This window comes from Dufourea novaeangliae, unplaced genomic scaffold, assembly GCF_001272555.1.
Source record: "Dufourea novaeangliae isolate 0120121106 unplaced genomic scaffold, ASM127255v1 scaffold108, whole genome shotgun sequence".
Lineage (NCBI taxonomy): Eukaryota > Metazoa > Arthropoda > Insecta > Hymenoptera > Halictidae > Dufourea > Dufourea novaeangliae.
Window position 1 is genome coordinate 4,178,360 of NW_015374014.1, and position 25,897 is coordinate 4,204,256.

The 25,897-nt window shown below is 37.6% G+C and overlaps 3 protein-coding genes across 3 annotated transcripts; 1 reads left to right on the plus strand and 2 right to left on the minus strand.

Annotated features, from left to right (window-relative positions):
• The first annotated feature begins 2,038 nt into the window (after positions 1 to 2,038).
• On the plus strand, positions 2,039 to 4,316 carry LOC107188738. Its single transcript, XM_015577083.1, has 4 exons — positions 2,039 to 2,063; positions 2,512 to 3,024; positions 3,383 to 3,647; positions 3,977 to 4,316. Exons 1-4 carry the CDS (start codon positions 2,039 to 2,041, stop codon positions 4,200 to 4,202), a joined length of 1,029 nt encoding a protein of 342 aa, XP_015432569.1. The 3' UTR covers positions 4,203 to 4,316.
• A 1,208-nt stretch (positions 4,317 to 5,524) lies between these two features.
• On the minus strand, positions 5,525 to 8,499 carry LOC107188755 (frizzled-2). Its single transcript, XM_015577106.1, has 3 exons — positions 7,539 to 8,499; positions 6,269 to 6,645; positions 5,525 to 6,185 (listed from the first exon to the last, which is right to left on the minus strand). Exons 1-3 carry the CDS (start codon positions 8,339 to 8,341, stop codon positions 5,647 to 5,649), a joined length of 1,719 nt encoding a protein of 572 aa, XP_015432592.1. The 5' UTR covers positions 8,342 to 8,499; the 3' UTR covers positions 5,525 to 5,646.
• An 8,533-nt stretch (positions 8,500 to 17,032) lies between these two features.
• Positions 17,033 to 22,521, minus strand: LOC107188739. The gene is made up of 3 exons (XM_015577084.1): positions 22,225 to 22,521; positions 17,746 to 18,021; positions 17,033 to 17,221 (listed from the first exon to the last, which is right to left on the minus strand). Exons 1-3 carry the CDS (start codon positions 22,519 to 22,521, stop codon positions 17,069 to 17,071), a joined length of 726 nt encoding a protein of 241 aa, XP_015432570.1. The 3' UTR covers positions 17,033 to 17,068.
• Positions 22,522 to 25,897: the final 3,376 nt, after the last annotated feature.

The following is a 25,897-nucleotide window of genomic DNA, read 5'->3' on the forward strand; positions in this document are numbered from 1 at the left end:
TATTTTATAAGCCTGAATAATATCTAAGCCTACTTTTTCTGAATTTATATAAATATCATTATAAGTATATTGTAAAATCATATAGATAAGTAGGATTTAAGTAAAATAAATATCTAAAGGCACTTTTATTGAATCTATACAAATTTTATTATAAATATATTGTAAAATCATGTATGTAAGTAGTACTTAAGGCAATTGTTGTTAAATTTATAGAAATACTATTGTAAATTGTATATTTTCGTACGATATTTTCAATAACAAACAGTCAAATCATATATATGGGTTGTTCATTAATCCCATTACCACCTTCCTCCTAATTCCTATTACTTCATTTCTTCTTAAAGAAATCTGTATAAATATGTACAATAATAAGCACGTAATTAATATTCTTAATAAAAATGATATTTTAATTTATTTTTGTATCAACAACCTCGGAACTTGTGAAACCATAATCTCGGTTCATAAATTAATATCAATATTCTAAAAATTACATGAATGACAACTTATACATAAGAGACCCTGTGTGTTGGATCGTGGGGTCATAGAACCCCCGGCGGAGGCGCCAGAGACCTCGTGTGGTGATAACGTGGGGTCATAGAACCCCCCGGTGGAAACGCCAAGACACCGTATAGGGAGAACGAGGGCTCACAGAACCCCCACAGGTGGCGCCAGAAACCCCGTGTGGTGGGAAGGTGGGGTCACAGAACCCCGCAGGTGGCGCCACCGACCGTGTGTGGCGAGATCGTGGGGTCATAGAACCCCCACCGGTGGCGCCAGAGACCCCCGGTGGACCTTAAATGAAGTATCGGATATTTTTATTCCCGTCAAATCATATAGATTATAGATTATAGGTACACGCAATATAAATGAAATATATAACACTTCATTTGTGTTAATAATACACAGAATTCATGCTTTATCGATAACGTCGGGTACTGACACTAAAATAATAACATATGAACGTGGGACAGAAAAAAACATTGGATGATAGGTGTATTCTATACCTAGTCGGTGGTTATATCGTATACAGTGAAGGAATAATTAGAAACAATGAAGAATAAATAAATTAATGATTATAAATTATAATTTACATGTTACCTAGCAAATCATTCTTTTAGAATTTCTTATTTCTTCTACTGATTTTTACAAGCACGAATAGTAATGTAATTCATCGTAAAATCATATTAAATACGTTTTTCTGTTTAAACATCAAGGACTTACGATCGCAGTGAGCAATTCACACAAGATAAAAAAATTGCAATCACGGTCGCGAATGAAGTTAAATCATGACCGTGATCGTGATTCGGCGATCACTGTGATAAATCACCGTTAGTGATTTTGCACGCCATCTCTAGTTGAGTCAGCAGTAACGCTGTGCAACGTTTATATCACGTTTAAACTTGCAGATTTGTTTCCTACACGCATAATTAACCGGTTTGAATGACATTTCTTTAACTACGACAATTTTGTTGACGTGTGTGTGAATATCGAGACATACATGTTACACAAGCTTGTGAAAGATATAAATGTCAGAGTGTTCCTAGGTTAGGTGGTCTCACAGTGAATGTGGTAAGGGGTTATTTTGAATATCCGGTTTGTTTTCAAAACATACATTGTATAATTTTGTCCATTCCTTGAATTTTATACGTGTCTATATAAAGCAGCTTAAGCAGTGTGCGGATGTCATGTGACAGCGAAACAACTGGTTAATAAGTGCTGTGAAATTTCTACGATGGCGTTATCACGTATCAGTAGCTCTTCCGATTTATTAGTATATAACGTATTTGAACGTAGATATTAATGTCTATGAATATTATCGTCTATTTACAAAACTATGTCGACTGCATTAAATCCTTTTTCGACAAAATGTCAAATCACGTTTTGTTTAGTGACAGATTGAATCTTTGTCACTTTTTTCTTATATTGATGAAACAATTTTTATATTATATACATTAAAAAAACATAAATGCACATCAATAATCCTTTAAACATTATATAGTTCTTACTACAGAACAGTAAAAGTATATTTTCTAACATTATGACGCACGGAGTATTCTTTACACGTAAGTCATTGAAGCGACAGTATTCTTTTATCAATGCGCAATATTATTAAACGCGATAGTAACGTGCCGTACATTTCATTGCATAAAAAAAAAATACTTATTCGTGACTAGTGTGGGCATTATGTAAACAAATTTCGGAATCCATTTTAACAAGTCACAAGTCCCACGATTTGATTTATCAGTTGATTCTATAATTTCCTCAAATGGAGATTATTGGAGGGGGCAGTTTAACTTCTTACACAGAGTATGATTAAAAAAGTTAATCCTGTATCTTATTGCATTTACGTATAGGCGGATACACAGTCAACAATTCTAACTTTTTAAGGGAAGCCTTTAAGTATTGTTGTATTTCTAACAAGAATATATACACAATCGTCTACTGTTTCAATTCAGTTCATAAAATGAATTTGAACAGTTATTTGAATAGAAGACATTTTCCTTTTTTCAGCAAATGCCTCTTTGGGGGAAACACAGTGTACGCGGTACGCAGCGGTGCATCAGAGTCGTATAAAAGCTCTTCACGTGACGAGTGTTCGGCGTTATCCCGATCCACCCACTCTACCGCTTCCCTCGAACGTTTCTGAAATATTTGCAAATGAGACTGGTCGCTTTACTCCTGAAAGATCACGAGATATCGCCGCACCGGTACTAATCTATGGCAAGAATGCTGATTGCAGAACGTTCTTCTCGGAACAATTAACAAAAACAACCGCCGAACATGCTAGCATCCCAACAACCTGTAGCGACTCACACGTAGACTCGTACGATTGCTTTGGCGCGGTTAGTTTAAATGGCACGATGCAAAGTAACGTACCAAAACCGTTTTCCTCCAGTGGAAAGTCTACACATTTAAACATGCCAGGTGGCCAGTGGGCCAGAGATGGAAAATATATTGCCGAGGACATGCAGAAGTCTCATTACCGAAGTGTTTGTTTACCAAAATTACAGGCGGACACAAGTGGTTAGTAAAAATTGGTAGAAATATAAAGCCACTGGATATTTTCTGTAGTCGTCAATATGATACGTATGAACAGAATTATCAAGGAAAATAGTTATTTTTACTCGTGGTTGGGGAATGAACGAATTAAGAATTCGTATTTGTATTTGTTTCTTTGAAAAATATATCCTGACTTTAGATTTTCAGTATTGTATGATTCGTGTTTACTTATCATCGTTAGGTGTTTTTATTAATGAGAACAATGAAGTTGGTTGATTTTTGATAATGTATGATATTCCAAAACTTATCAGAGCATGCTGAAGATAAATTCGCTTTACTACCGATAATGTAAACAGTGTGGAAATTGTAATTTGTCGCTCAGGTCCCGCAAGTCAGGTCACCGCAACGACCACATTTTTGCGAAAATTGTATCAACCAAATTATATCTTCAATATGAGGTTTTCAACACGTACGTCTGAACAGCTGCAAAGTACAAAGGAAGGTACCGGTAAAGAAAAACAAGCTGTAGATTTATCAAAGAAAGAAAAATTTAAAATTTTGATAAAGGATTACGGAAGGACTGTTATTGTGTTTCACATAGGCATCTCGTTGATATCTCTTGGTGCATGTTATACAGCTGTAATTAGGTTAGTTTTGCGATGGATCTGATTGTTATTTTATATCACTTTATACTTAACAGAAAGTTCGACAGATTCAGAACGACAGCTGCTTTTGTAACTAATTTTTCTTGTTAATAATTATTATTTTCACTTTTAATTTTTTCGTAGATTATATAAATCGACTTTTTAAATGAAAAATCATACCATGAATCTTGCCATTCTGAATGTATTAAATATTTACAGAAAGTTATGTTTGACTGTTTTATAATTTTAAACAAAAATTTGGGAAATTATTGTCGGAATTTAAATATTATTTTATAATTAAATATACTTAAAAGTGTTTACTGATTTTTCAGTGGACTAGACTTAACACCTCTTGCGAAATATTTTGTCGAGGGAAATGAGCAACTGGAAAAAGTATTAAGTAATTCGTCGAGCTTCTTGTTGGCATACACCGTTCACAAGCTTTTGGCGCCCATACGAATATCGATCACATTAGCGGTAACACCGTTTCTCGTAAAAAAATTACGAAAAATGGGGATTCTTAAATCGCCGAAGATAAAAGCAACGGAATCCAGTTGAACTATTCGTTACAATTGTTACTAATATTCTGTTACACAGTTTATACTGTACATTCATCTTATAATTATGTATTTGTAAACGAACATAATTCGATTAAATAAATATACCATGTATGAACTGTTTGTATGTATATATTCCGGTTTAGTATATAAAGAATATAATAGTATAGTTACTTTACACAACGTCACGTATATTTCATGTATGATAGTTGCGCACCTACTATGATGTATTTACGGTTAGTTTAATTACAAAATTCTTCATTTTTTTAATGACCACCGTAAATACATAACAGACACAAAAGCTCGACAGTTTCAATGGACGAATTGATCATTGATATTGGAACAATAATTGCACCCGGTTTGCGAGTCGTTACCGAGTAGCCTCGATTCAAATGGCCCGTGTGTATCTGATTTAACGAGTCGCTAGAATTAGTTTGATTACGCATAGGAAACTTACAAAAATGCCAATTCCTTGGCGGACATATATATGTACATAACTTTTTAAAAATATATTATAATACATACTAAAGTTAATGCATATAAGTATATACAATTTAGTTAAACTATAGCATATGTCTTACAAGTCAATTTTACATTTTTTTGAAGATTTGCTTGCCTCGATTATAGCTTATGAAGATAAGATTTATAGACTTTCATTACAAATGGAAAAATATCAAAAGATTTTTCACGATTAGATAAGAAAAACTTTCAGAAGTTTGTCTGAGTCTTCAAATATAAAATATCTCTAAAAGCGGTTTTATAGAAATATAAAAATCGTTCGCGAGATTAGTAAGCGTAATTGTTCATGATCTATCGATCAAACCCAAAATGGAAGGTTTGAAAAGACAATGGACTTCAGTAGCAGCCATTCGTTTTGTGCATAGTAGTAAAGTACACTTATATCTTTGAACACTTTGTCTGCAAACAGTTTGAGCATTTTCAACTTAATGTAAACAATATGACATTAGTCGTGAATTCTGTTAACATATAAGAGAAGAGTACATTACTTAAAATATAATGCAGACTTTGTCTAATAATACTTGTAAACTAATCGACGATTAGTTTTAACATTTTATACAGTCCTTACACAATTTTCATAAAAATACAATGGAAAAGTTCGCAAATAGCTTAAACAAACATACAACCGTCTCAATAATAAAAAAAGTATTTTGGCACGCCATATTTCTGTATTTCTCATTGTTGTTTCTCATGCACTGATAAAAGAAAAAAAAAAAGAATATAAAAATGAGTATCTTTCTAGTCAGATCTGTTTTCAGTAAGTCAAACTTAGTATATAAATTCTTTAAATATTATCAGCTGCGATGAAATATATATTGTTATGAATTAGTTTGGTGGATTATCATCCAAATGAAATATCAATGATGTGATGTGATGATTAAAACAGACAAAACTTTACAAGTTCTGTTGTATGGAATTATGAGTCTTTAAACATACGCTTCTGCGCGACGTCCTTTGATATGATTAAAAAACTGTCGCCAACTGGTTAGCGTTTTACTCGACCATACCCAGAAGCTACTTGTTATACCAACAATCATAGCCATTAAATATTTTATCATGAAAACTTCGAAGTCTGCTCGTCTCCCAACGTCGCGAGTACGTTCGCCAACAGGGCATGGCAGAGAATACAATGTCTGTGATTCTGGTCTGGAACACATCTCCATATTCCACGTCAACATCCATTGATCGTAGTACGCTTGCTCATAAAACAAGCAAGCAATGACAATTAGCGCAGGAACTATGTATAGTACAGAAAATATGCCGATACGAATCATTAATTTCTCTAATTTATCAGTCTTTGTACCGTCATGTTTCATCACCGTACGAATACGGAATAGTGAAACAAAACCAGCTAATAGGAAGGCAGTTCCAAGGATAAGGTAGACACACAAAGGAGCCAGGACAAACCCACGTAAAGCTTCCATGTTCGAAAGTCCCACATAACAGACACCAGATAATATATCTCCTACAAGGATCAATACAATAACGTTAATTACATAATATAATAGCCGTTACAATATTGTATAATTAAATCATTTGATAACTAACCTTCTACATTTCCCAATGCAAGAATGGTAACTGTTTTTATTGCTGGTGCTGCCCAAGCAGCCAAATGAAAGTATTGTGAATTAGCTTCTATTGCTTCGTGGCCCCATTTCAAACCAGCAGCTAGGAACCATGTCAATGTTAGGATGACCCACCATATACTGGATGCCATCCCAAAGAAGTAAAGCACCATAAACAGTACTGTACACAGTTCGTGTTTAGTACCCTGTGTTATAGTTGATTTCATTTCAATTCTTTCTAAAGGGGGTGGAAAAGGTTCTCTACATGCAATTGAATTACCAGCTGCCCAACCAATTACATATGCCAGTGCTACCATGAGGTAACAAACTGACAAGAAGATAATTGGTCTTTCTGGATACCTGTAAGATAAAATATTATTCTTAGTAACATTCAGAGTAATATTACTAAACATGATTATGTATAAGAAATTATATTTTATGTAACTAGTCTTGCTAAATCACCCATAGGAGCAAATTTTAGATTATACAATTTCTCGAACAATTTCTTCAATGACTTTTTATTGCTCTAAATAATGATTTTAAACACACACTATTTTTTTTAAAAGTTTATATTGTTTTCTTCACATAGGAAAAGTTAAGACTGATTATTAAGAAGACAATCATTCATAATTAAAGTCTGACATGAATATCTATTTCACATTAGACTTAAAGAATATACTTATGCCATGTATGATTGTCAAAAGATCTATATAAGCAGTTTAATAGTTTAATTTAATAGTAAGTTTTTATTTTACTGATTGTTAGAACTTGATAGAACCCATAATGTAGTAAATAAATTTGTTTGATTCTAGTTTCTATGATTTAATCTGTAAAAATTTATGTTTGCAAGACTTACCACAGTCTGCTTATTACATACGAGCCTATGAGAAGTTAAACTGGTCAAGTGTATGCATTAAAAATTACTGAAAACTGTTGACATTTCACATATACAGTGTAGTCCGGTTATTACGACACAGCTTATAACAACAGACCGCATATTGCATCAGACTTGCTCTCTAAGTTCCCATACACATTACTTTATATATATTTTCAATCTGCTTATAACAACATTCGTTTACAGCGACGTAATTTCTCTGTCCCTTGAATGTCGCTATAAACGGACTCAACTGTATTGACAACATATATAATACTTTAAAATAAATGTGCAAAGACATTGAAGCCGAGAATTTTGAAGGAAGTCGAGTTGATCAGTCATCACATCAAACTGAATGGTATTCGGGCGTTTTTCTTACCTGAACCTATCGGTGTCAATGAGAAATGTCAAGAAGGTGAAAAAGCAAGAAGCCGCGCAAACGGATGCCCAGCTGCCGACCCAGACTCTCGAAAATTGTCGTTGACTCGGGTTAAAGAACATTCCGTCGCAAGGTGCCCCGCAGTGACGCTCCTCTTTATTGCCGACCTTCAACGAGTAACCGAGTTCCTTTGGAACCTTGAATTGCAGGGGGCAGACGAACCCGAAGTCCCTCGCGCCGACCATGAACCCGTTGCCGAACGATTTCGGTCGTCCTGTCCAGGACGGTTGAAATTCAGCCACGGGCCTCCGTGGCGGCGGATAGACCGGTGCCGAGGGTTGCGGGCTTGTGGTTTCGTTGTGACCAACGCAAAGCTCGGGGCCGCCGTTTTCGGGCAGTTTCGAACAATCGAGATTATCCGGCCAAGCGAAACCGAAGCTGTTCATTAATCGTTCGCAGCCCGCACGGGCACTCTCGCACAACGATTTGCACGGGGGTATGGCTTTGTCAATAATAGTGCACACGGGCGCGTAAACGGTGCATAGAAAGAAACGAAGGTCGGGACTGCACTTCATCTTGATCAGGGGCGCGAACTGATGCACCTCTTGCCCGGCGTCTTCTTGTTTCTGGTGATTCATTAAATTCGGCATAATCGTCTCGTTGTACGGTATGTTCATGCACAGATTAATCGTGATCGGCTCGCATCTACCGTGATGTGCCAACGGATCTTTCGCGTGAAGAGCATTGACACCGAGCACGGCCGCCACCAGAAGCCCGTAGACCGTCGTGTAACACAGAATCATCGTTTCTCACCGCCGCCCGGTCGCCACTTCCGAGATCAATCGTCACGCGAAGTAGCCCTCGTAAATACGCGAACCCACCACGTCTACGAACATCACCAGCGAGTCGTGCAGGACATAATAATTTTGAACTGAAGCGTGGAAACGAGCGTAACTACTTAGAAACGATGATGGACGCGACCAGAGTAACACTGTAAACAGAACATGGCGAATGCGTTTAACCAGTAGACTAACTCGGTTCTTGTCGAGGCGCATTGTTCCGCCATCTACGATGGTTCCTAGGAACTGATATCTTCGAAAGCGCGGGAATATTCGAAATTTTTAGAGATTTGTTAGATGTTCGTAAATAGACTATAGACTAAAAGTTTAGGATCACCTACATCATTATCTCCCTTTATGGCAAAATCGTTACTGCTAAACAGCGGTGAAATATTTATTTCTAAATTATTTAACCGTTACCGATAAATATTTCCTTGTAATAAACTCTTATGCCGAACCGACATATTTATCGTTATTTATTATTTTTTAAGTTTTTCAGTTTTTCTAAATAATTTGTAAATATTATTTTAACATTTTCTATGCGGAATAGAACAATTTAGAGAAATACTGTTTCATCTCTCAAGTTTTTTTGATTGGGAGTAGTATTTTATTGGATACACAATAATCGTAATAATATTTTTCAGTTTCATTAAATACGAGATCTGGTCCAACAATATACACGGCGGTACACGCACAGCATTTAAGATATACGTTAAATGATAATATATACAGTGTCTATAGTTTGACATATCTGTAGAAATTGATCAGGTGTAAATGACAGGAGACGGAGTTAATCGGTTCATTTTGATTTTATTTCTTTCCCGACATATAATGCACAATACGCTCGATTTCGTTAGTTGTAACGTTTGCTAATCGCTTGGGTGATTAGCGTGATCGTAAGTACTATGGTATGTTGTAATTATTTTCCACTCTCTCTTTTTTTTTATTTTGTTTTAATCGTATAGTACATACGTACTTGTGGAGTTCGTGCACTTTTAGACGGGATCGCACCTTCAGGCGGTCGCTGTCACTGTATATACAATGATAGTCTTTTGAGTTAGCGCGAGACGCCCGAAATTACAATTCGCAAAACGGCCTCGTTATCGTAAACAAATAAATAATTTATCTCCTCGAGTACTCTCAACTTGAATCGTCACATCAGACATAGGAGGTCAGCCTTACGATCTTACGATTAGTAACACTTAAGATTCAATACGGAAGATTGAAATACGTCAGGGCGAGCCACTCTTTCGTCTTCCTGCCCCCCCCCCTCACACATCTTGTAATTTCCGTCGGTATTAACGATCGTTCTGTCGGTCATAAAACGAAGGAAGCCTGTTATCAATGAAAACGCGGTCTGACGGAATGATCGAATAAATTTCGCGTCCCTATCTATCGCATCTAAAACGACCTCACTGATTGATGTTACACACCATCTTCTTTTTGTCTCGTTTCCGGAAGAAAAAGGTCACTTTAGTTGTTAACTTACGCGATGCTAAAGGGGAACAAACTACAAATTATTTATACAAATACTTAAAAGTTTCTATACAGAGTGCAATCCAAAACGGCATTGTAAACTATGAGGGCGTATTCTATACTTCGAAACTAATAGATTTCGGGAATATAGCCGATTTAATTTTAACTTGTACAAGTCATCACATAACCTCTCAAAATTTATATTACTGATCGTCTTATAGGTCTCAGAATATTCAGCGTATTTCTGATCCTGTGGTATGTATTCTGACCGTGCATTCGTAAATCCTCGACAGTGTCCACTGGCCACCGAGTGTATAACTGACTTCAAATAACCCGACAAATAAATGTCGAGAGGATTTATATCCGATGATCGAGAATCTAAATCAGCTGTTATTGTGGAAATAAAATAGTGGATCTTATTTGTTAGTTTCAGGTATAGGGTGCGTTTGCAAGTTTTTTAACACTCTTTTGGAAACACCCTGTATATCATTAGACTGTAGATTTTATGCATATATAGCGTATATGATTGTCGACAACTCAATGTAGTAAGAAAATCCATATAGTTTTACGAGGTTCCTTTATTACCTGGAATCCGATGAAGTCTGAACAGAGTACATAAACTGTTAACTACTGTTCTTTTCAATTTTCTCTGAATTAGTCTATAAAAATTCCATATTTGCATAAAAATCCGCAGTCCGTATGTCATTATACATTTATACGCCGCCATGTATCGTGTACAAAGTAACATAATCACGAGGAAGACGATTGATAATGGAAGGTTCGTACCTGTTACTGTGAAGGCAGACGAGTGTATAAGCAGGATCGTATAGTACACGAAACAGGTTTACGCAACGTTATCGCGTGTACGAATTAAACATCACCCTTTCGTGAATTTTATTACCGCTGATTAATTTTCCAAACGGATCGTATACGTTCTTTGGACCTATTATTATTCATGTTGGAAAGGAACAGCTACACAAGCGGAAAGATCTGAAGCGAACCCTACACATGGTCGATGACACTGATCGATAACTCCATAGACTTAGGATACGATACGGTAAAACTGATCCAACGATACTGACAGCACTCAACATAATCGTCGCGACCTTGCGATATCATTATTACTGTCAATATTTCGGCTCATTGTTAGTGTTTATGACACATTGATCTCATGTGTTGATCCTTTAGCGTAAAATTTGAACATGCACTGTTTACCAAAAAAAAAACCGTTGACTTTTCTTTGTTTTGTTTTTTATGTACATTGTTCAACAATATACAATTGCTGTCAATATACCATCCATTCAGCGATATCGTTGTCCGAGGATCACGATATATCGATCAGCGTCATTCATAAACGTCAGTCTATCGCTACTGACCACACATAATCAGTACTATCGACAGTGTTTGTTAATATTAACCATATTATTCATCGTGTAAGGTCCGTGTAAAGATCTTTGGGCGGGCTTGAATGCTCGCGATTGGCACAAAGCACGCGAAGAGGCGTCACAGAGCTCGCCAATAAAGACATCAGCGACTCCCATTTTTTGTCACAGGTGATCGTTTCCGTTGCGCTTCTTACTTCTAATGGGGCGAGTTCGGATTACAGAAAATGTGTTTTGTTTTTTTCAAACCGTGGCGCGACCTGCGCGTAGTTCTGTTTTTCTTCTTAAAACGTTGCAACTTTAGTCTTTCCCTCTCGAGTATACCTGAAGGTTCGTGTTAAATTTTGCACGCTTCGAGCGTTACACGAATGATCGATCAATGTAGCTGGAAACTTGAATTAATAAAACATTAACATGTTATCGTCGGGATGGTATGATAAAACGTTCGCACGGTCGAATTACACCACGATTTCATTAAAGGAACATGTTAATGCGCGTTCGAGAATGTGGAAGAACCCGTATTCTTCGTCCCAAATGGGAGAGGAACGAAGACGAAAAGTGTAGCTCTTGTTTTTTTTATTTTCGCCCGACACTAGTCGATTAACACCCTCTGCTCGTATACAATCGCGTCGAAATGCGTGCATGTAAATCTGATTATAAGACCACGGATCGTACGCGTTCGTGTTACGCATGAACGTGGTTTGAGAAACAACAGTGAAAGGAGTGTGACATTAAAATTTCATCATTCCTTCAGGGTCCTTTCAGTTTAATAAAGGCATTAACCGTTTAACTGCGGAAACCGTCTATGATGGTAGACTAACCTTGCTTACCCTTCAGAGTTGCTCGCGATCGAGGATCGCACAACCATGTAATTTCCGATCGAGTCACAAGCTAATAAAAATTTAAACTTTCATTATATTTTCTTACAAAACGTCACCAATAACGTTATTCAGGTTCTCCCGATGAAAATTAGATCGAACTCGACGTCATTCGGACCATTTTGAATTATGTAACGTGGTTTGGTGTAAAAGAATCGTACATTTTGTATTGCAAAAAATTATTCAAGGAATATCATGTTAGAACGTATTTTCAACGGGAAATTTTCTCTAATCTGTTGGTAAAACTATCGTGATGATACAGTGAAGCAAATGAAAATTTTTTTTGAAGTTAATCGTTGACACATCGATACGAAACAGGGGACGTTGTGTGACCTGAAATTTTATCTCGTTTATTCACGATGTATCTCGCTTAAACATAGAGTGAAAGATAAAAGATCTGTATTTTACACATTGTTGCATGTTCTTACAGACCATCCGCAGTTAAGGGGTTAGCGAAGATAGTAAGTTTCCTTTTGACGTCCATTCTTGAACCTTCACCTCTAAAACCGTGAACTCGTATGCATATCCGCAGTCTTCTTATTCTGCGCACGTAGGATTAGAAATATAGTATACGCGCAGAGGTCCGCCTGCAAGTACGCGTCTGTAGATAATTACGTGTAAAATCCGTCGCACAATGTCAGAAGAGAGTTGTCCTCTTTTGATTAGCCCTTTGGAGATTAGGTAACGCGCGTGACGTTTTCGCGTTATATAGTTATGAACCAGGCTTGGTACATTGTTTAAACTGCCAACTAAAGAGTAATACTTGGAATAATAAATCATTGAAATTATTTTATTATTTCTAGCTTAACAATATCTGAGAAAAAGCAACTGCATAAAAAATATCTGAAAGTAATTACATTTCTACCTTACAAAGCGACAGACAATTTTCAGATTTAAATATTCTATTCAAGTACATATCTTGATATGTAAAAAATTATGGCAACTAGTTTCCATACCAATGGGTAATATAGGAAATGATAATTAGAAGTTTTTAGTGCACCCAGGAAGGGGGCCAAGATCCAATTTTTGTCTTCTAGGGGTGAACGTGGGGGGCAAAATTCAATTATTTTTTTGTAGAATAGTGCAAAAACCACTTTTTTCCGTCCAGGAGGAGGAGGGGACAAGGCCATCCCTGCCCTCCCTGGCTACGACTAGAAGTACACATTAATTTCTGGTAAAAGGACAGCTTTTGCTGAATTCTTTCATTAATAGCGTCCAGAAAATATGTTAGGTTCCATCTAATCCTTCGTTGCACGGAATTAAGAGTAAAATGATTTGCAAACTTTTTTTACAAAAAATCGTTTAATCCGGAACCAGAAAACATATCGTACAGATATTAAAAAATAAGAGTTAATTAAATAACATACTAATTGATTTTAATGCTAATTTTTTAAAATATATTATCCCAATAATACCAAGCCTGCTATGGTCACGTGTACATCTCGTTTGACTGTATTTTTAATTAAAATATTAGACACAAAATATCACGTTTTAACGAACTTGACTCGCAGTTCTCATGTTTTATCACCACATGACCCATCGTTGGCAATTCCTCCAAAGGGTTAAACCTCTATTCTCTCTCTTTCTTTCTCTCTCGTTCCGAAAAATAATTGATGCAATCGTATTCGTAATAAAAAGGCATACGGAGTTCATACCTTTCTTGATTAGCACCGAACTTAACGACTAGTCAGTTTACGTGCGCGACGTATCTGTATAACAGCGTCCGCGCACGGTCTACTCTAAATTGTAATCGTAAATTTAAAATCCGAGATAAACGCAGTTCGTTCTTCTGCCGTTGCGCCGCCACGGCACGCAACAATAAAGTAGAGATTAAAATACTTTCGAGACATTCGAAAAAATGGACAGACTTTCTTGGAATATTCAGCAAGATTAATACATACAATGCTGCCGCCGCGTCGATTACCGACAACGTGCATTATATTTTATTTATTCGTACCTCGTGTACGCGTAGATATATATTTTTTTTTATCTATTTTATCGATCTATCTACCGTCTCTCTAGCGACACTAGTTCGTGCCCAACTAACTTGCTCGAGCGTGACAGATGCGCGAGTACCGTTTCCCGTGTATCTAGTGCACGATGCGAAATAAATTGCCCGGGACATCATAGAAATTTCTCTCGTTAAGAGAAGAATAACAACGAATGATGTCAGCCCTCGGAAATACAACTATCTACAATGAATACTTATGCAACATATGTTTCCCTTTATTCCTCGTTTCTACCATGTTATTGAGAAACATTCAGAAAAATAAATATAATTCCCAGTCTTTTAAAGTTATTAACGTAGAATAACAGATAATTCAGAACGATAGGTAGTTGTAATGGTGGGTTTAAATAAAAAGAAAAATCTCACTGTTACTTTTACTGTCCAAAGTGTCCATACGGTTTTAATTTAAAACCGTCGTGGCAGATCCGTGAACGTCACCCACGCGATTTAAATGCATCAATACCCGTATAGCGACATAATTTCTATGGATTTCACGTGCGCCGTGACGTTCACGCGCGCTGAACTGCTCAATGACGCGTTTCCACGAAGAGATGACGCCGCACTCGTGTGCACGAGCCACGGTAAAACTCGCGACATCTGCACACGGTCGAGCATAACAAAAAAGTGAACGAACATAATCGAAGGAAGTAGTACGGTTGCACTGTTGAGCAAACGATGGCTCTCATCGCGTATCATAGTGAACGTTCCGCGTGTTTTTGTACGCAACGAGATGTCCTAGGCTTGGGAAGATACATATTTGGCACTGGATTCTCTGTTTCTCTCTTTGAGAGAGCCTTTCAGGCTTGAATCGCAACTCTATTCACATTAATGGCCTGCGTTCGTGTCTATCCTAGAATGGCAGGGCCGATTTTCCGTCCCATAGGCGAATTGTGTTTTGAATTTCTTAATAGAGGATCGTTATAGAATATTCCTGATAATGTTGAGCGTAAGTGAAAGACGAACAGCTGATTGGCCACTTAGAACAGGAATCAATTCCTGTTGTTTTCTAAAGGTGGCACTTCGTATCACCACCAAACATGTGCGTTAATGTCTTAACGGTTACTTTAAGAGGAGATATCGTTATACGTAATGTCTGAAACACGATTAAATAAAATTAGAAATGCATATACGTCGCACTTCGTCTAATAGTCGTAGATGCTTACGTCTGATGCTGATAGGAAATCTCACTCTAAACTGTTCGGTCCACTGATGAACCTTTTTCTTCCGAATCATAGAGATAGTACCTCTAGTACCTCCAGTATCAGGCTATCAAAATCGACTAATAAATTATGAAATGAACGAGTGGCGTATGAGTAAGTCGTGCTCGACGCAATATTATTCAGTATTTCATTCGAATTCGAAAATAACAGACAAAGTATTTTCACTTTTCTTCAGTTTGTACGTTAATATCCCGAAGTCACATTTTTATCGATAAATAATTTTTCAATTCTTTATAATTAGATGTTACACTTTTTGAGTTTACTCTGAATTTTATGTAGGCGGCCTAATACAAACCAATTCTCTACGACCAGCCATCATTTCCTGATCTAGTATCTCCCATATGTATTGTTTCCTTCACTTACAATTTCTCGTATTTCGACACATGCTTGTGTAATCTGTTTTTTCATTTCCATTTACCAAGTTGGCCCTAGCATTCGTTCCTTCCTAATGAAAACTTTATTGTTACATGAACGAATTCTTTGCTTGTATAAACCTTAAGTATCCGGCACCAACTATAAGAACATTTCCCATATCCATGACCTACGTATAATGTGCCTTAAAATCATCTTTTGCTTTACCTGATTACAGTTGGATCAATCTGAACTGGTACGTTAAGATACCTTTCCGCCATTTTGAAATGTATCGAGCACGACTCCCAACTTTACGGTAGCGTAGGTCCATGAAAAGCTCAGGATAAGCGTACAATTCTGCCGAAAAGATTAAAAAAGAATGGAACAAATCTAAAAGTTTCTTCTTAAGACGTTCGTTTCATAATAAAACCCATATTACAATGCTAGTTCAGTTTTCAATCGACATTGCCAATCTAGGACGTGTACGAAATGGCAACTATTTCCGTCGCCGTGTGTGACGGCGACAAAAATACCACATTTCATTCAACAACATTCGCACTTCCGTTCGCGTGTTGATGCGATCGAGATCCACGGAACCTACCGAGATCAAAGGAACGATATCGACCAACGATCGTGAATTTCGACGAGGAAGAACGAAACGTGTTCTACGGCCCGTTTGTAGGTTAGGAGCTGCGGACGCGGCTCTCCCAGGCCCCAAGTGTTTTATAACTCGCAAAGAGCGCGTGTATCGTATTATCGGGCAAATACCGTACGGATACTTACATACCGATGTACCACCGCGCGGCCGATTAGGATGCGAAAAAAATATACGTAGCCGCGCGTGCGTTATGACTAGACAGTTTTGTAGAGCCTCGTATCCGGCGACCGAAGATCACCCTGCCGACATCGTTACGGGGGGAGAACCGACCGAGTGTAATAACCTCGTAAACGCGGATTGTTAACGCGACGATCACGCGCATTCATTATACGCCGATATATAGAATATCCAACAGGATTCGATGGAAGAGGGGGTTGGGGAATGGGTGGGCTTCGATCGTCGTGATAGAGACCGAGATTCTAACCATGTCCGGTAACGAACGGATTGAGCACGGAGCCGCCGATTTTGCATGTGGTTAAGTTAATCCTAGTTTGATCTTAGACTCTCTTTCTCTCTCTAAACTCGAGATTCCCTTAATTAGTTTATCGTAGAGCCGCCCGTAATCGGCCGATAGAGACGAATATGGCGATCGAATGTCGGCAGGGATCGATCCATGCGCGCGCACCTGCACGTTCTTCGAGCCGAATCACGAGGAGAGCATCGTACGACGATGATATGGCACCAGATTCCCCTTTGTTCCTTTAACGAGGGCTCGCCCTTAGCTGTTCATCACGGTGGATCGCCTGGAGTAGCCCCGTCTCGTCACCGTCTCACCCTGAGCCTCGCACTCCCTCTTCACGCGATCGATAATGTCCGCCACCAGCTTCTCTTCTTTCTCCCTTTGCTGCTCCCAGTCCGGCCCTTTCCCGATCTGTGGGGGCACGTTTCACATTTTTTTTTTCCTCGCCCCGTAGTTCACCGAAACGATCGAACCAAGCGATGCGCATGGAAGCGAACAGGGGGAATGGTTCCGCGAGGGGCGAATGCCTTGCTTCTACGATCTTTACTCGCCGTTGTTAACTATATCTTGAAAAAGAGATATCTGACAAAGAGAGGTCCTCAGGTGTAACGCTAACTTTTTAATGAGGTTAATGTTCTTTTTAGTGATAGAGCTTGGAATTCTGAAGCCAATGATATTTATTTCAACCGCATATGGCGATTAGTTTCTGAAATATTTATGTTCACTGCCGAGGAACCTTCGAACACTCATCGACGATTTACTGTATTCTACAATTTCCGTTTATTCCAATTATGAATACTGTTCGATTGTGTCTCGTGGGTGATCTTTGAATAGAAGAAAGGCTTTCGCTGACTCGAATCGTTCAACAGCAATGGAAGGAGGGAGCAAGGGTACGAGCGGCGAAGCGATCACATGATAGAGGGTGAGAGACTTACATCGGAGGTCTTCCGGGCCTTCTTGTTGGCCGGCTCCTCTCTGTTCTCGTCGTTCTCGTTGTCGGAATGCCGGGAGCTCAGGTGACCGATGTAACCCTTACGGGACTTGAAGTATGCATTACAGCTGTGGCACTTGAAGAGCGGCGCCGGCTGGGTGACCTGGGTGGAGACGTGGAGCTTGTACTTGTGCCTATACCAACGGGTTCGAGACGGTAGGACCTCGCCGCACCACTTGCAGACTACGGAACCGTCGTTTTGAATGAGGTATTCCAGCAGCTTGTAAAACAACGTTTATTTGGTTTTTTCTCTCCCTCTCTCATTCGTTCAATCATCGTTACTCGCACCCACCACGGTTCTCGCGGGCGTGTCACACTGTTCCAACCCCCTTCCCCATTATTGAACCCTCTCGGCCAATGTTCCGGAAGTTGAGTGGGGTTTGTGGAACCCCGGATACAATTAATGGAGAAGGTATACCAGACCTATAAGCTTTCTTCAAACGATCATGGAAACCTTTCTTATATTTCACAACGATCCTGTTTAGAAAAATTTGAGACAATAAATAGAGCTCGAATAATATAACTATTATATAGAAATAATAGAGATCAGATTCGATTCCTGTTAGATTTACTGTAAAATAACAATGTCTATGAAGCTATATCTTGTCCACCAAATGTAACTTTAAATGCATACGGCTTTTTAATTTCGGCCCCGAAATTATTGTTATTATGTTGGCGGGAAATAAATATGTTAATATTAGGGTAGCCTAGAAAATATGACGCAACTATTAGACACTTTGTTTCCTGTTTTTTGTAGAACACGAAAACAAAATTTTTTGCAAAACTGCAATAGGAAACTATTGAATTTAATTTTTGTTAAACCTACGACGTAATACATTTCTTCGACACCCAAATTCTTAATCATTCACGTTTACGTTATCGTTAGTTCACGAGTCAGTTCATTCTTAAATTAAATACCGATTACTGCAATTTGCTTTTGCATTTGCTTCCGTTATAGTTCCAAGAAAGTAGATTTTTTTGGGACATGAGATATTTTCATATGTCGAAAAAATAATATAAACCCTCGTAACCCTCTCCAAAGATACAAATTGTGATCCGTCATTTATTTCCCACCAACTGAACATTGTTTTGTGTTATTGTATTAAGCATCTCTCACACCGTGTAATGTAAGATTTCATTATTTTTAATAACACTGTTTTAGGTACTTTCTTTTTTGTTCCAATTATATTTTGTGCTTTATCATCTCACATAAATTTTATAAATGAACATGGAAGACTTAATACTTAAACGTCTCAAATTCATTCAATTTCATTCATGGAATGCTGACTTTTGTATGATGGGATACCACACATTTCACGTGCCTCATGGCAAATTATGGGCTTCTATTAGGTTGGTACACATGAAATAGCGTTTTTGCAAACGAAACTTCAACCACGTGTGGTTTCCACAACGCTATTTCTTTTCTTGCTTGCAGTGGATTATTTTCAATAATACGTATCTCTTAAAACATTATCGTCGATAGCATTTTCTGGCCTTTCTCTCGATTCATTTTCTAATGAAAAATCACCAGCTTGGAGTTTCACGAATCAACGTGGAACTGTCCTAAGATTTACATAATTCTCTCTAAATGCTAAATTTACATTGTCAGCAACTTTTTCAGCACGTGTCTCAACTTTAAACTTATATAAAAACAAAAGTTCTGGTCTCTATTTTCAGCCCGGCGGCGCAGTGAAGTAAACGGAGGATGTGCACCGACAGAAAAAGTGTCATCCATGATAAGCCACCGTAAAAATCAGATCCGCTTCCAACTGTTCTGTGTACGCGCGGGAGAGAGGTCGGTTCAACGAACCCTTCCGCGGCGTGAAAAGTAAACGGCGGTATTTTTTTCTTTTTAAATAAGGGAGATACGTCAGGCAAACCAGATAAGAAATGAACGTAAGGACGGAAGGATTACTTTCCCAACTGAAACACGTTTGTCCCCGGGTGCTTTCCATTCGGCTGGTACACAAAGTGACAGAAGAAATCTTCAACGTTACAAGTTTCCAGTTTATTGGCAATAAAATACTCCTGCACTGGCCGCTATAAAAACCGATCTATGTATAGGTCCTTGACACAGGATCCAATTACATGGGATGGTCAGAGACGCATTCACAAACAAGAGAACAACGGAAAATAGTTCGTTATCCGCGAAGCACACGTTTCCTTATACGCTAATTAAACAAGTGTCACAAACAGTCCATTCATATTGTGATACAACACGCCTATAACGGAAAACTTTATGAACACATCACACGCTTTCATTTTTTTTCTCTTTTCGTTTTGTTTTTCTCTTTCAATAAATTAGCCGTCATAAATAAAATTGTTACAATTGATGAATTTGAATTTCACGATTGTAGCTATATTTGAACTAATTAATTGGATACAATACACCTAATCATTTATATTTTCTTTTTTTTTTTTGCTAATACCAATGTTTAGTATAATCATTTTCACTACGACACACCGTACTGGATGACGACGCTTATCTTCATCGATAACACTTGCTTATCTTGTCGGCTACCAGTCTTAATAACGGAATGATTTGTGTTCTCTGAAAAGTGTAACTACGACAGATATTTTAAAACAGCGATTCGGATAATGTCGTTCCACGTGTCCACAACATTTTGCTATTCGTGTTAATTAATTTAATAAAACGATGCGGTTGTCTGATCGGAGCACCGTTTATTTCCTCGTTTTCACTCGTCACTCCGATTCTTATCAGGTCTTGGTGAATTAATTCAATAAATATCGGTTAAATAACTTAACAAAACTTGACTATTGTATTAACTGACTAGAAACTATTTGTTGTACCGATTAACGTAACAAAACATTGCATTCGATAACTGAATAAAATAATTTTCTAACTTTTACGGAGAGATTACGATAAGCTTGAGTCTATGAGTGTGAATATACCTTAGAACATTTCTGCTAATCATCGTCAATGAAAAATAATTACAATTCCATAAAACTAAAAACAATAAGAATTGCATAGTGTTGGGAGTGATACCGTATTGATGTTATCAGCTGGCCGTAAATTTTGATCAGGTACAGAATAGTTTCAAAGCCGTAGCTATCGAGTAGAATCGATGCCCCTTCGATATTTATATGAAAGTATCGATACCCTTTTGATACATCTACGAAAATATCAGTACCGATTTGATACTTCTATGAAAGCACATTTCATAATTCACAAAAATATTGATACCTCTTCTATAGCAACTAAGTAGAAAATCCTATATCCACAAAATACTTGAGAAAATTCGATTCTATTGTTCATGGTATCGATGTTTACTTGGTTACTGTAGAATCGGTACGAATTAATATCGCTCCAAAATGCATCAGTATGGAAAGTTAATACCGAGTATCCAAGATTTCGATGCATTTCGAGGCTTCCCAATGAGTACTTAGGTATCGAATTGTTTGATTATCATCAATACGTTTGTGGTTATCAGGGAAACGCCACAAGTCACATGTTTTCGCTTTCAAGATATTGCCGTTTAAAGTTCCGAACACCAATTCTTATTAGCAACGTTTCTGTGTTTTTGTTTACGATATAAATGTATATTTCTTTCATTTTGCATAATTCTTCTGTGTATAGCGTTGTTTTTTGTAACATACAAGTTACATATGTACGTACGAATTGTATGTAATAGTGTGTTAATTTCTGGTAAAATAAAAATATAGAATATAATTTTGTTCGTTATATTTTATAGAAAATAAGTATATTCTTCAAAATTCACGGACTTACGTTGTTTTGCCTAACGCGTAGGAATTGTATATTAGACTTCAATTAAATTGCATTATTTGTTTGTACATATAAAGTTCGTTTCCACGCCTTTGTTTCGCTGATGAATGCCTAAATCCTATATTCTACAGCTCAATTAACGCAAAAACTGAAATTTTTGGAAATTCAGACATGCAGCGTTTATCCATACCTGCCACAGATGTATCGTATCAGTCCCATCACTAGACTCGAATACTCAAACCGATTTTTCACACCACTAATCGATCCAATATTCCCATTTTTATTTACCCACAGTAACCAACTCCGTATCAAGCTGATCCATCATAGAAAATCCTGTCAAAGTTATCATCCCCCCTCTCGTCAATGTGTGCAACAAGTCCCGGTCGACGAAACAATAAACCGGGTCCAATCTCGATCCTCGCTAATAATATCTCTTGTGTCTAACAAATTTCCTAATGCCCTCGGCTGCACGAGGATCCCCCGTGACCCGAATGGAAAGCACCCGAATCAAATCCGCGGCGGGACGGGCCTTTGAAGCGGTCTCCTCGTGGTCAGTCCGTTTCTGTTGGTGCAATCTCCGCGAGGACGCGGCACGCTACGCCTCTTCCTCGTGTTCATCCGTGGCGCAGCTGGTGCACTGCCTGCCATAGCAGTGTCAAAAGCAGCGGACCAACCAACCTGTTTCCTGACCTCCGGCTCGGTATCCCCGGACTCGGACTTCGGCAGCAACAGATCTCCCCGATCCTCCTCCCGATCGGTCAGAAAGTGCATCCCACTGACCACCCTCTCGGACTTGATAAACGTGCCGCCGCCGCCACTGTTGTCCTCGTTGAAGCTGTCCTCGCCGCCGGTCGTCGTCGTCGTCGACTTCGTCGTCGTCAACGGCGGCGGCGGTGGTGACGACGAGGACGACGACGTGCAGATCTCGAACGTGATGTCCGTGGGCAGACTGGGCAGCTGGTCTGGGTTAGACATGGAAAGAGAACAGAGGCACACGGGATTGTTAGTCTGAGCGTTTAGAGATTTTAGATGGAACTGAATAAGACGTTAAAGATTCTCTTTTTTTTTTTTACTATTGGGAGTTTTGATAGGATGGATTTATGGAATTGATGTTTGGAGAGATTGGATGTTAATGACCCTCGTTTTTCTAATTTAATTTGTCCCTTGCTGCCAAATTGACAGAGTGGTATAAATTTAATGTAATAATTAAATAAATTTACTTTTTAAGAAAATAAAGTTACCTACACATAACTGAATGACATCATTTCTTAGGGGAAAAATGTGTCAAATTGGCAGAAGGGATGGATTAGGGTTACGTGATACACTACCGCTCGTAAGTAGACTGCGGTTTTTATGTGTGCATAGCGTAAATGGGTATGTGAAATGCAATAGAAGACAGAACTTCTATTCAGGTTTAATGTATTTTTAATTTTTTTTCGTAACCCGATGAACCTCGGAGAGAAAAGAAATTTTTGTCTTTCATCATGTCTTTCGTAAGTTGGTTCGTAAAATGTTATTTTGTAGAATGATCCGCAGTTTACTTGTATTAGGATACACCTGGTTTGTATGAAAAAAATATGATTTTTCGTAAAAATTGTATATATTGGGCCATTACTTCGTAGCCATAGGCCGTTGTTTCGGTTTTCCATTATTTCAGACTTTCAGTAATTTCGAAATACAGTAACTCCTCGATGAGTGTTCGAAGGCTTTTCGGCACTGGCAAGGAAGGGTCCCCAGGTGCAACACTGACTTTTTAATGAGGATTAACATAATGATAGAGCTTGGAATTTTCAGTGATATTTGTTTGAGCCGCATACGGCCATTAGTTTATGAAATATTTAGTGTTCAGTGCCGAGGAACCTTCGAACACTCATCGAGGATTTCGTTGTAACATTTATTGCATATTCGATGAGTGTCCTAATACTTACGGGCGAGAGTGTATATCATTCGTGAACGCAGGTTTATAAATATTCTGGTCACTGAAAAAGTATTGATAATTGAAGTACATATTTTATCATCACCTTATTCTGGATGAAAATCTTATTAACACAGAATCAAGTAGTATAGGTATAGTAGAATTCGAAGATATTGCATGACTTAGGTGTCTGTAACTTATTCTAAATGAAAGTCTTATTTAAAGGTGTTACAGGGTTTAGGTATTTCAATTAGGTAGACCAGTTAAAAGGTTAATTTTTTGCAGAAAAAGGAATCTATGGTAATTGTATGATATACAAGGTGTTAATTTTAAGTCGAGCACCTAAATTATTTCCGCTACTATTGAAAGTAAGAAGAAATGACTAAATAGGATGTACATGGTTTTAAGGCGTGCATCTGATGGTGATAAAAAAATCCTGTGAAGGTTTTTTCAAGGTTATCGTATTTGTTTGCACATTAACATGTATTTTTTATAACGCGATGTGGTAGTAGGCGTCAAGATGAGTTCAACAACCTACACACCATGACCTTGAAGACGAAGAAATCAGCTTCAGTTTGAAGAATGCAGAAGATTTTATCACCATCAGATGCTCGCCTTAAAACCATGTACACCCTTTTTGGTAATTTTTTCTTACTTTAAATAGTAGTGGAAATAATTTAGGTGCTCGAGTTAAAATTAACACCCTGTATATGTACTGAACTATGGCGTATACGGACTGAAATACGGCTTGAACAGCAAACATCGTTGCAACACAAAGTATATTGTACCTCATAGGCATATTCGAGAAATATCACACATCGAAAAACTATGAGTTTTAAGTGTGCAATAAAATGTATGATTTTTTATTTCTGTGTTGTTTCAAGTGGTCCATAAACAAAAACATTATTCCGTAAATTGCTTCAGATTAACAATGCTACATCCGCTGAAAGAAATTAAAAGTTTTCTTTAAGAACTTCATCTTACTTTAAGTGAAAACTTTTTTTCTCCTCAACATAAACAATTACGTTAATTATCGCTCCCTCGATTAAACGCCTTACGTTCTATGTATTGGAATTTTATTTGCATTCAGGTTTAAATAATACATCTACTTGGCCAGTGCTGACTTCGGTTAGCACCGTGAATTCGTTAAAGATAGGGCGACTGTCGTGAAATAGAACCTTTAAAGATATGTATATATATAACATGATATATACGTATGTATATATACATATATCATGTTTCTTTGTTTTGCTTTAATGAAGGTTGCGCTAAATCGATACAAGAAATAAACGGTCGGATAGACTATTGCAATGTATATCACAAAGAGTTACAAAGAAACTATAATTAAGGTAAAAACAAATAAAAATAATAATAATTATCAAATCGTTTATCGCTCTTATCGCCACCAGACACCAATATATAGGTACATACGTACATTCGAACAAATGTACAGCCGACGCGACCGACACGATGTACGTGCAGCATTTTCCTTTTTCTCTATTATTAATTCGTTATACGTATATAACTTTTTCTATATATATATAAACGTGTCACACCCTCGAACAGGATGTATAATACAATACAACATAATATATCATTTCTATATATATGTATACATATATATAATAATTTTCGGTATTCGCAACGTTTATAGTTTCTCAACAGTTCCCCGCGATTTCATTTTTTTTTCTATTGCAAAACAAAAAAAAACGTAAAATAAAACATAAAAAATCACTATCGAACGTCCTGCTTGAAGTTGTGTCAGTAAATATTCTATGTACCGCTTTTTTCTTCTATCGAAACAAGAGTGCCGCGTGCCGATGTCTCTCGAGATGTTTCCTTGCATTGATAAAAGTGCCGAGTACTCGATACGCATATACATATATACCGCTACTAAAATAATTAGTTGGTACGACCGTAAAAATTTTCTATGGAAAAAAAAAGTGACTCGCGTTTGCATTCTTCGCATGTTTATAAATAAAATTGCGTAAGTTAGAGTAATGCAGGTGGGGCGCGATTCCAAAAGAAAAACAAAAGAAAAGAGGGTGTTTTTTCCGTTTTTTGTTTTGAGACGCTTTGCAGGCATTTTCGCATTTGTTTTTTCCGAGTTTCCTTTCGAATTTTATTCGCTGAAATCATCGCGATTCTCGACATTCCGACGACAGACGAGTGGAAAACTGGGGATACAGTAAATCCTCGATGAGTGTTCGAAAGCACCTTCGCACTGATAAGGAATTAGTTTCCAGTTGTATCGCTGACTTTTTAATGAGGTTTAGCCCGGTGATAGAGTTTGGAATTCTGGAGCCAATGATATTTGTTTCAGCCGTATAAGGCGATTAATTTATGCAATATTTAATGTTCATTGCCAAGGAGCCTTTGCAAATTTATCGAGGATTTACTGTAATCGAAATCGTAATGGCGCGTCGTCATCCTCGA